This window comes from Chiloscyllium punctatum, chromosome 30 (assembly GCF_047496795.1).
Source record: "Chiloscyllium punctatum isolate Juve2018m chromosome 30, sChiPun1.3, whole genome shotgun sequence".
Taxonomy (NCBI): domain Eukaryota; kingdom Metazoa; phylum Chordata; class Chondrichthyes; order Orectolobiformes; family Hemiscylliidae; genus Chiloscyllium; species Chiloscyllium punctatum.
The window spans coordinates 46,489,113-46,501,169 of record NC_092768.1 but is presented as its reverse complement, the minus strand read 5'-3'; the positions used below and the strand labels follow the sequence as shown (position 1 = coordinate 46,501,169).

Genomic DNA, 12,057 nt, shown 5'->3' with positions numbered 1-12,057 from the left:
CAGCCAGGACAATTGACCAAGCTGTTGGCATCACAAACCTATCATCCAGCCAACTGAGCTGACTGACCCCCTCCTGTGTGTTCAGAAAAGAACCATGCTAACCAAAAGAAAAATGAAACTTCTGATCTAACATGCCAGGCTTCATTCTGGAGTCCGATTTGTTGGTTTTACCATCAGCTGACATCATAACACAGTCATCTTTCAAAATTTTCTTAAATATTTTATTCAGAAGAGGCTCATGAAAAGTGGTTCAAGATGTTAAATATTTGAAAACATGATTTGTTTAAATAATCTTTTGTTTGAACAGCTGAGTTTTACCCTTTTCAGCAGTAACTATTTCAAAGGTCTTTCCAATGGTAAGGCTGGACTTGTAAGTACCATTCTTGTTTTATTTTGAGAGGGACTGTTCAATTCACAGTGTCTGAAAGCAGTAGCAACCAGGCAATCTTGAGTTGCTCTGATGGCAGCTCCTGCTGGAGACTTCTCACGTCCTCTGAGCAGCCCATCTGCATCTGAATCCACATTGCGCTCCTCCAACTCTTCCATTTCTGGCTCAAAAGCATTCTCTGGGTGATGGCAAAGTTGTGCAACACACACAACACTCACCAGTGAGAATCATAAAGTGCTTTCTGACCTGTCCAGGCAATGGAAACCTGACTTGAGGAACCAGATTGTTCTGTCCACCACCTGACGTGTTGCTACATGTGTACGATTGTATCATTCATACCCTTTGTTGCTAGTCCTCAGGTACAGTTTCATCAGCCTCGTCCTCAACAGATATCCCTCATGCCCCAGTAACTAGCTTGTAATTCCCAGTGACACAATCATGGTCGGGTACAATCTTGAGGTCACTCGGATAAAGGAATCATGTGCACTTCTCCAGTTATCCACATTTACGTTTAGGATCTTCATTTGGGTACCACATACAATCATCATGTTCAGAGAATGGAAGCTCTTCCTGTTGATGAACAAAACAGGTTTCTCTTTTGGTGCCTTCAGTGGAATGTGTGTTCCATCGACAGGCCCAATCACTTCTGGGAAGCCAGTGATCTTAGAGAACATAAGGGCCCTTTGTTTCATCCTCATAGAGGACATATCAAAGTGAATGAAATCAGAAGTTCTATTGAAAATGGCCTCAGTGACCTGGTGAACCCAGGCCCTCGTACTGCTGTTGGGAACGTAACACAAGTCACCAATATCAGGCTGAGGTGACCCAGAGGCAAAGAAATTCAGTGCTGTTGTGACTTTCATCAGCTCTGATAAGGCAGTGTGGCATTTTGAGGCTGTCTTCAGGTCACCATCCAACATTTCAAAGAGATGTCCAATCATTTCCTTGCTTGCTCCGTGCCCTCAGCAGAAGGCTCATGGTTACAACACACAAAGCACGATTTCTGAGGGGCCAGGAGGTAAACATATCTTCTGTTCAGGATTTGATTCCACAATGGATTCTGGAAAACCTGTTGAAGTGATAGCTCACATCAGCTTACAGGCAATTCGTGCATGTGGTTTATAACACATTGCGTGTTTTAAAAATATTCTTAAATCAAAATGACATAATTCATTGCTCTTAATGTAATTAGCAAATTAAAGAGCTCCTTGTTACATGTATCACTTTTAGTTTTGAGAAATATTTCACTCATGAGATTCAAAAGGTAAATATTCCTACTGCATCAGGATGCCCTTTTTAAAAGCAATAAACACCTGAATTATATGAAAACTTCTGTACACTAAATGATATCTCCATCTTTTTCACACATTTTCCAGAGTTACACAAGTGAAATACGTTTTAAACATCAAACAGCAGTTTTACAAGTTCTCCAATTCAGCTGCTGCTTTTTCTTGCTAGTGTTAAATTATTGATGAAAAAGACAAAGGGAATCTTTTGAATTAGCCTGGTATCATCCAGGATTTCAGTGAAAGTCTGCACTGCTGTTAAGATTTACATGACTATCAACTAAGAAATAAAATATTAACTGGCAGTTTAAAAATCAGACTAGACATCTTCTGCACAGGTTCACGCATTAGAATTTCCATAGGGTCCCTATGCAGAGCTTTAGTCCAAACTGCTGAAAAGACGATCTTCATGTTTAAACATATGGGCCTGTCTCTCCAAGTTTATGGACGACACAAAATTAGTGGCATGTAAGCAACATATATAGAAACATCAAATTACAAAAGGCACATTGACATATAGGTATAGAGATCAGGCCAACGTCAAAAAACAGAGACAGAAATTAGTCAAGAAGTCCAATGGAATGCTGTCCTTTATAAACAGAAAAATAATACAAAGAGATAGAATAAACAAAGAACTGTAGATGCTGGAGATCTGAAACAATCAAATACAAGGGGTTAGGAATCATGCTTTGGTGATACAAAGCCCTAGTTTGATTACACCTGGAATACCAGGAGCAGTCTTGGGAACCTCACCACAGTCAGGAGATATTGACCTTGGAGGGGGTGCAGTGTAAATTTACCAGAATGATCCCTGGACTGGAATGGTTACATTATGAGGAGAGATTAAACAAACTAGGATTATATTTCCCAAAGTTTAGAATGTTAAGGGGCAATCTGATCAATGTTTTGAGATATTAAGGTGAAAAGATCAGATGAACGGAGATAATCTTGTTTTTACTAATTAGGGAGTCTGTGATGATGGCATCATCTAAAAATTAAAGTCAAACCTTTCAGGACTGAAATGAGAAAACACTTTGACAGACAAAGGATGGGGGAAGATTGGAACTCACCTCCACAAACTACAATCGGTGCTAAATCTACTGCTAATATTGGCCCAGGTTTTCCAACCAGCGATGAAAATCCAATTTACGAAGAGCTTTCTGTGGTGAATCAGGAAGGTTAAATCAATGAATACACAGAACCAGCAGCACGTGGATCAGAGGGGTTCCCACACCCTCTTTTATAGCAGGAAATATGCTGTATACAGTTGTTTAAATATGCTGCAGCCACTTTTGACTTAGCAGCTGCTGAGAGGCCTATCATCCTCACCTTAACCTCCTTCCACCTATCGCATTTCCAATGCCCCTCCCCCAAGTCCCTCCTCCCTACCTTTTATCTTAGACTGCTTGGCACACTTTCCTCATTCCTGAAGAAGGGCTCATGCCCGAAACGTCGATTCTCCTGCTCCTTGGATGCTGCCTGACCTGCTGCGCTTTTCCAGCAACACATCAGCTCTGATCTACAGCATCTGCAGTCCTCACTTTCTCCTAGTGTGCTAAAAGCCTTCTTCACTGCCCTTTCTACATTTTACTCCACTTTCAGAGAACCAGGCACCTGAACTCCAAGATCCCTCTTCCACTACACTCTTTTAAAGCCCTACCATTCACCATGAAACTCCTACCTTGATTTGACTTTCCAAAATGCAAGACCTCACACTTTATCTAGATTAAACTCCATTTGCCATTTCTTGGCCCACTTGCCCAGCTGATCAAGGTCCTGCTGCAATTTCTGATAACCTTCCTCACTGTCCACATTACTGCCTATTTTAGTGTCACCAGCAAAGTTACTAATCATGTCTTGGACATTCTTATCCAGATCATCGGTATAGACAACAAACAGTAACGGGTCCAGCACTGACCCCTGAGGCACACCACTAGTCACAGGCCTCCAGTCTGACACGCATCTTTCCACTGTTACCCTCTGCCTCCTACCATCAAGCCAATTGTGTATCCAATTTGCCAGCTCCCCTTGGATTCCAAGCAGTCTAACCTTCAATATGGAACCTTATCAAAGGCCTTACTGAAGTCCATATAGACTACGTCTACCATCCTGCCCCCATCAACCTTCCTGGTCACTTCATCAAAGAACTCTAACAGGTTTGTGAGGCATGATAACTACAAAGCCATGTTACTACTCCTAATCAAATGGCTTTCCAAATGCATGTATATATTATCCCTCAGAAGCTTCTCAAATAACTTACTTACCACAGATTTTAAGCTTACTGGTAGTTTGTTCCCAGGTTTTTCTTTGCAGTCCTTCTTGAATAAGGGCACAACACTGGCTATCCTCCAGTCTTCCAGATCTCACCCGTGGATAACAATGATGCAAAAATATCAGCCAGGGCCACCACAATTTCTTCTCTAGCCTCTTGCAGGGTTTTTGGATATATCTGGTCAGGATCAGGAGATTTATCCAGCTTCATACATTCTATTATGTCCAACACCTCCCTATTGCGATATGGACTGTCCCAAGATATCACCACTAACCTCCCCAAGTTTCCAAGTCTTTATGTTTTTCTCCATGTTAAAATGAAGAGAAATATTCATTTAGGACCTCGTTCATTTCCTGCAGTTCCACATACACATGTCCACTTTGATCCTTGAGGGTTGCTATTCTCTTTCTAGTAATTATTTTCCCTTTAATATACTTAAAGAATCTCTTTGGATTCACCCTAATCTTCTCAGCCAAGGCTATCTCATGCCCCCTTTTTGTCCTCCTGATTTCCTTCTTCAGTAAACTCCTGTATTCCCTATATACCTTCAGAGATTCCCTTGATCACAGCTGCCTGTACTTGGCCATGTCTCCTCCTTCTTTCTGCTCAAAACTCAAAATCTCTGGTCAACCAGGGTTCTCTATTCCTGCCAATCTTGCCCTTCACCCTCAGAGGAACATATGGACCTTGAATTCTAGCTATCTCACTTTTAAAGGCCTCCCACTTGCCGGAGGTCCATTTTCCCGCAAACAAACTACTCCAATCAACCCCTGCAAGCTCCTCCTGCCTAATTCCATCAAAATTTGCCTTGCCCCAGTTTAGAACCTGAACCTATGGACCAGTTTTGTCCCTCTCCATTATTATTTTAAAATTAATACAACTGTGGTCACTGGACCCAAAGTGATCTCCCACTGTCACTTCAGTCAGCTGTCCTGCCCTATTTCCCAAGAGTATTTTGAGTTTTGCCCCTTCCCAAGTAGGACCAAATTGGGAGGTATTATTGCTAGTGAGGAAGGATATCAAAAATTACAGAGGGATCTTGATCAAATGGCAAACTGGACTGAGGATTGGCATATGCAATTCAATCTCGAGTTCCATATTGTATATCTCTATGATTCAATGACCCTAAGTGTGAGGTGTTGCACTTTGGAAAGTCAAACCAAGGTGGAACTTATACAGTAAATGGTAAGGTACTGAGGAGTGTTGTAGAACAGAGGGACCTAGGAGTACAAGTACACAGTTCGTTGAAAGAGGTGTCACAGTTGATGAAGAAGACATTTAGCCTGATGGCCTTCATCAGTCAAGGCACTGAGTATGGGAGTTGGGACATTATGTTACAATTTGTAAGTCATTGGTGAGGCCGCTCTTGGAGTACTGTGTACAGGTTTGCTTACCCTGTTATAGAAAAGACATAGTTAAACTGGAAAGAGTGCAAAGAAGATTTACAAGGATGTTGTCAGGACTAGTAGGCCTGAGTTATAGGGATATGTTGGCCAGGATAGGTATTTACCCCTTGGAACATAGGAGAATGAGGGGTGACCTTATTGAGGTGTATAAAATCTTGAGGGGAATAGATGGGATAAATACAGATAGTCTTTTTCCCAGGGATGGGGAATTCAAAACTGGAGGGCATAGGTTTAAGATGAGAGGGGGAAATTTAAGAGGGACCTGAGGGATAACTTTATCATGCAGAGTGTGGTGTTTATATGGAATAGGCTGCCAGAGAAAGTGGTTAAGGCAGGTAAAATAGCAACATTTCAAACCATTTGGATAAGTACATGGATGGGAAGGGTTTAGAGGGATATGGACTAAATACGAGCAGTTGGAACTAGCTGAGTGGGCATCATGGTCAGCATGGACCAGTTTGGGCTGAAGAGCTTGTTTCCATGCTGTATTACTCTATGACTGTATGATCCTGTATATACAGCTTGAGGAAATTTTCCTGAGCAGTCTTAACAAATTTCACTCCATCTAAGACTTTAATGCTCTGGCAGTCCCAGTCTATGTTAGGAAAATTAAAATCCGTTACTATTACAACCCTGTTGCTCCTGCAAGCCTCCCCAATCTCCCTGCATATTTTTTCCTCTAATTCCTGTTGACTATTTGGGGGCCTATAATACAGCCCTAATAACGTCACCATTCCCTTCTTATTTCATAGCTCCACCCACAAATTATCACTGAGTGATCCTTCAGTTATTTCATCTCTGACTATTGCTGTGACACCCACCTTAATCAAAAATGCAACTCTCCCTCTCCTCTTTCCACTGCCTCTGTCCCACCTAAAGCACCTGCACCCAGGCACATTAAGCTGCCACTCCTAACCCTCCCTTAGCCATGTTTCTGTAATGGCTATAATGAGCAAAAAATTGGACGAGTTGACTAAGTGGGAAAATGCATGGCAGCTAAGTATAATATCGATAAAAATGAGGTTTTCTACATTGACAGAAAAAAATGGGAAGGCAGATTACCATCTGAATGGCAACAGATTAGAAAGGAGGAAGTGCAGTGAGGCCCAGGTTTTTTCCTACACACAGTTGCCGAAAGTAAGCATGCAGGTGTAGCAGGCTGTGAAGAAGGCAAATGGTGTGTTGGCCTTTAATGTACAGAAACAGAAATGTCTTGTTGCAATTGTACTGGGCCTTGGCAAGTCCACATCTCGAGTATTGTGAGCTGTTCTGGTCTCCTTACTTAAGGAAGGATGCTCTGGCTGGAGAGGGAATGCAAAGATCATTTACCAGACTGATTCGTGGGAAGCAGGACTAACATATGAAGAGAGACTGGATCAGGTAGAATTATATTCATTGGCGGTTGCAAGAATATGGAGAGATCTTGTAGAAACCTTTAAAATTCAAACAGTAAATGCAAGAAGGATGATCCCAATGACCAGGGAGTCCAGAACCAGGGGTCACAGTTTAAGGATATGGGGTCAGCTGTTTAGGCCCAAAATAAGGAAAAATATCTTCATGTACAAAATGGTGAGCATATAGAATTCTCTTCCACAGAACGGGCTTGAGGCAAAAACTTGATTGTTTTCAAGAAGAAGTTAGATATAGTTATGGAGTCATAGAGATGTACAGCACAGAAACAAACCCTTTGGTCCAACTCGTCCAATGCCAACCAGATACCCTAAGTTAATCTAATCCCTTTTGCCAGCAATTAGCCCATATACATCTAAACCTTTCCCATGCACCCTTCCAGATGCCTTTTAAATGTTGAAATTGTACCAGCTTCCACCGCCTCCTCTGGCAGTTTGTTCCATACATGCACCACCCTTTGCATGAAAATGTTGCCCCTTGGTCCCTTTTAAATCTTTTCCCGCTCACTTTAAATCTATACCCTCTAGTTTTGGTCTGCCCTACTCTGGAAAAAGACTTTGGCTATTCACCCTTTCCATATCCGTCATAATTTTATAAATCTCTGTAAGGTCTCCCCCCTAGCCTCCAATACTCCAGGCAAAATAGCCCTATCCTGTTCAGCCTCTCCCTATAGCCCAAACTCTCCAACCGTGGCAACATCCTTGTAAATCTTTTCTGAACCCTTTCAAGTTTCACAACATCCTTCCTATATGAGGGAGACCAGAATTTAATGCAGTATTCTAAACGTGGCCTCATATTGTCCTGTATAGCTGCAACATGACATCCCAACTCCTAAACTAAATGCACTGACCAATTTGTTACTATCCCATGTGCCTCAAGGAACTATGCTTCTGCACCCCTAGATCTCTTTGTTTGGCAACATTCCCCAGGACCCTACCATTAACTGTATAAGTCCTATCTTGATTTGCCTTACTTAGAATGCAACACCTCACTTTTATCTAAATTAAACTCCATCTGCCACTCTTCTGTCCATTGGTCCATCAGATCACGGTCCCGTTGTACTCTGAGATAACTACACCACCAATTTTGGTGTCATGTGCAAACTTACTAACCATATTTGTATTTATCCAAATCGTTTATATAAATGACAAAAAGCAGTGGATCCAGCACTAGTCCAAATATAAACCTAAGAAATAGCTTCTTCATGTTTAAAACAGGATTGTAGCTGGTCCCTTATCCTGAGACTGTGTTCCTATAATTCTAGATTTCCTGATCAATGGAAGCAAACTCTCAGTGTCCATGATTCAAGCCTTTTCACAACCTTGTATGTTTCAATGAAATTGTCTCTAATTCTAAACCTCAATAAATATTATTATAATTTACTGAGCCACTCATCACAGTACATCCCTCTCATCCCAAAGAGACTAAGTTAAACCTTCACTGCCACCCAGGTAAATAGTGCTGTGAAGAAGGCATATGGCGTACTGGCTTTTATTGGTAGAGGAATTGAGTTCCGGTGTCCTGAGGTCATGTTGCAGTTATATAAGACTCTGGTGCAGCCGCATCTGGAGTATTGTGTGCAGTTTTGGTCGCCATACTATAGGAAGGATGTTGAGGCACTGGAATGGGTGCAGAGGAGGTTTACCAGGATGTTGCCTGGTATGGTAGGAAGATCGTATGAGGAAAGGCTGAGGCACTTGGGGCTGTTTTCATTAGAGAAAAGAAGGTTTAGGGGTGACATGATAGAGGTGTACAAGATGATTAGGGGTTTAGTAGGGTTGACCATGAGAATCTTTTTCCACGTATGGAGTCAACTATTACGAGGGGGCATAGCTTTAAATTAAGGGGTGGTAGGTATAGGACAGATGTTAGGGGTAGATTCTTTACTCAGCGAGTCATGAGTTCATGGAATGCCCTGCCAGTAGCAGTGGTGGACTCTCCCTCTTTATGGGCATTTAAACGGGCATTGGATAGGCATATGGAGGATAGTGGGCTAGTGTAGGTTAGGTGGGCTTGGATCGGCGCAACATCGAGGGCCAAAGGGCCTGTACTGCGCTGTATTTTTCTATGTTTTATGTTCTATAGTGCCTCCTGTACAATATTTCCTTTCTTAAGCGTGGAGACCAACAATGCACAGAGTGCTCCAGATGTAATCTCAGAAAAGCCCTCTACAATGGCAGTAGCACCTCTCTTTGGCTGTTCTTCAATCCCTCGCTGTTCATCTTCCGAATTGCTTACTATACCCGCTTGCTAACCTTCTGCACACATTTTTCTTTGAACATCCACATTTTGATCTTTCTTACTTTTTGAAAATTATTCTCTTTCTCTACTCTAATGATCAAAGTGAACAGCTCACACTTCCCCACATTATACGTCATCAACAATCATATTGCCCACTCACTTAATCTGTCCATGTATCTTAGTAGCCTTTCTATGTCCTCTAAACAGCTTACCTTTCCATCTAGCTTTGTATCATTAGCAACTTAAAGAATGAAGAGGTCTGCTCCAAGCGTCATCTGTGGGCTGTTTGGGATGTCACAAATCATGAGCAGCTCTTTATCTTGTTTAGTTTAATGTTCATTACAAGCACTGCACTGGCTGATGTGATCCTTCATTTCATTACTCATGTTGGCCAGTAAAACACTGCTCTTACCTTCCTCAGACTGGACTCGATTCCTTAATAGTTTGTGTGGGATGTGCTTCAGTATTTCTTTTGGAATAATGAACCTGCTTCCTTTGCATAAGATACCACTTTGAGTGATTACTTGCTTGTCCAATACTCTCTCATATTAACAGAGTGCCCTTGATGAATTCAGTCCATTCCTTCATCATAATGTCCTTTTACATTTGAAAAGTTGTACCTTGTTGTGAAATTTGTTTGATCTCAGCAAGATGTCTGTCTGTGACATTCAATGTCTCTGCTGGCTTGATGATTTCCAGAGCATGTCATGCTGTTGTTTCTTGTTGAATCTGGAATATTTCAGATACTGTATCAGCACAAACTTCTTTCAGAGTGCAGCTCTTGACAGCAAGTCAGTGACATCCATCTGTTTCCATTGCTTGTACTTCCAAGTGACAACTCAGCAAATTAAGTGATGTCCTTTGCAAATAATTTGGAATAAATAGAAATGTTTTTCGCAAGATGTCATTGGCTTGTGGTCAAAATTGACACCTAGTTTCTCTCTAAACAGGTACTGGTTGAAATACTAAAGACAATATTCCATCCATCTTTCTCAATCTGTACACAGTGTTATTCAATTTATCTGGATACAAACACTCACTGCATGCAGGTCACTCCAAGTCCTGTTTCACTGATATCACACTGCAGTGTGACTCCATTATTGACAATATAATTCCTCAGCACTGGTGATGTCATCATTAGTTGTTTGATGGGAGTGAAAGCTGCTTCTTGTTCTGTGTCCCAGTCTCACTAAATGTCCTGCGCAGTGAGACAGTATTGAGAACCAACTCTGATGGCAGTTGATAAGAACTTGCCGAGGTCGACCTGTGTTTGCTGAACTTCCAGGAGGACCATCAATTGTGTGAAGACTTTAGAAGATTAGCATAGTGGGTGAGTCTTTTCACAAATATCGCACCTGAAGAGTTTTCCCAGTGTGAACCTGTGAGGTTTCAGGAGGATCAAAGGTATTGTGAAGGCTTTTTTAAAACATCTCCCATTTAAAGGGCTATTCCTGTGTGTGAATTCTCCAATGGAGCAGGAGATGCGATGACCTCGAGAATGATTTCTCACACACCTCACACTTGAAAGGCTTTTCTCCTGTGTGGAGCCTCTGATGAACCAGAAGGTTGGAAGACCTTGAGAATAATTTGTCACACACCTCACACTTGAATGGTTTCTCCCCAGTATGAACACGATGGTGTATGCGGAGAAGTGACGATGTTGAGAATGATTTATCACATAACTTGCACAGGAATGGTTTCTCACCTGTGTGAATACGCTGATGCACACGGAGATTCGATGAATACAAGAATGATGTCTCACACACGTCACACAAGAACGGTTTCTCTCCTGTGTGGATACGTTGGTGTCTGCGGAGACTCGATGAATCTGAGAATGATTTGTCACAGACCTCGCATGTGAATGGCTTCTCCCCAGTGTGAGTACGTTGGTGTCCATGGAGGTGCGATGATGATGAGAAAGATTTGTCACACACCTCACAAGCGAATGGTCTCTCCCCTGTGTGAACCCGTTGGTGTCTGCGGAGACTCGATGAGTCTGAGAATGACTTGTCACACACTTCACATGAGAATGGCTTCTCCCCAGTATGAGTGCGTTGGTGTACACGAAGATTTGATAAGATTGAGAATGATTTTTCACACACATCACATGTGAATGGTTTCTGCCCCGTATGAATTCTCTGGTGCCTCAGGAGATGGGAGGAATGAGTGAAAGCCTTCTCACAAACCTCACACCTGAAGGGTTTATCCCCAGTGTGAATCATCTGATGTGTCAAGAGCCTTGTGGAGGTCATGAAAGATTTATCACAAACCTCACACTTGAATGGTTTCTCTTCCATGTAGCTGTTTGTGTTAATAGTTTGTCTAATAAAATACACCTTATCTGCTAAACTTCTGGAGCCCGCCTCACACACCTCACACTTGAGCAGCCTCTCACCAATAGGAATGAGGCTCATAAGGCTCGATGAATGATTGAAGTTCTCACCACATTTGGAGCTCACTCACACTTCTTCCAGCCTCATCCTGACCGATCACCCAAACCTTCAGAAAGGTTGGTTACGATGGAAGGTTCCACACCACTGACCAGTTTCAGATCTGATAAAATATCAGAGCTTCCAAGACCCTACGAATTTCCAGATGATGATTTCACTGGCCAACCTTCTCTGTGTTGAGCATGCTTTGAAGGGACTGGATGTCTTCCCACGGTTTGAGGTTGTTCCTTGGGTGATGGTCAGGATCTATCTGCAGTGTCTGGTGTAGTACAGTGCAATCCTTCTGTAAACAGGAAAAAGAAATTTGATTTGTGTCTATAACATGGAGTCCCATGGATTCAGGTCAAACAAGTTCAATGAAAACTACCCTCCCAAATGATGAGCAGTTCCTCATGTTCATTATCACAAGGGCTATGGACAGATTCCAAAACTGGGTGTTCATGAGGTGCAGTGAGCCATCAGCAGCAGCAGGATTGTATTCCACCATAATCTCACAGCCTGACACAGCCCTCATTCCATGATTACCGTCAAACCAGTGAAGAGCAACACTGGGGATACTTTAGAGTCCAGGTTTGAACCTAGTGAATGTACTACAGAGTATATA

At 42.2% G+C, this 12,057-nt stretch overlaps 1 protein-coding gene across 8 annotated transcripts in view; it reads right to left on the bottom strand.

The window, feature by feature from the left end:
* Nucleotides 1-217: 217 nt before the first annotated feature.
* LOC140455646 (uncharacterized) overlaps nucleotides 218-12,057 on the bottom strand; it is a 285,832-nt gene continuing 273,992 nt past the window's right edge. For 2 of the 8 annotated variants that reach the window (XR_011952917.1, XR_011952918.1), the window contains exons 2-4: nucleotides 9,416-11,736; nucleotides 2,745-2,834; nucleotides 218-1,457 (exon numbers count right to left, since the gene is read on the bottom strand). Coding sequence is in view for 1 of the 8 variants with exons in the window: in XM_072550620.1 (XP_072406721.1) it covers nucleotides 10,449-11,417 (969 nt within the window). In the remaining 7 variants the exon portion in view is untranslated. Of the gene's footprint in view, nucleotides 1,458-2,744; nucleotides 2,835-3,938; nucleotides 4,124-7,721; nucleotides 11,737-12,057 lie in introns of those variants that run through there. The other 6 variants (XR_011952919.1, XR_011952921.1, XR_011952920.1 and 3 more) reach the window with 6 other exon arrangements.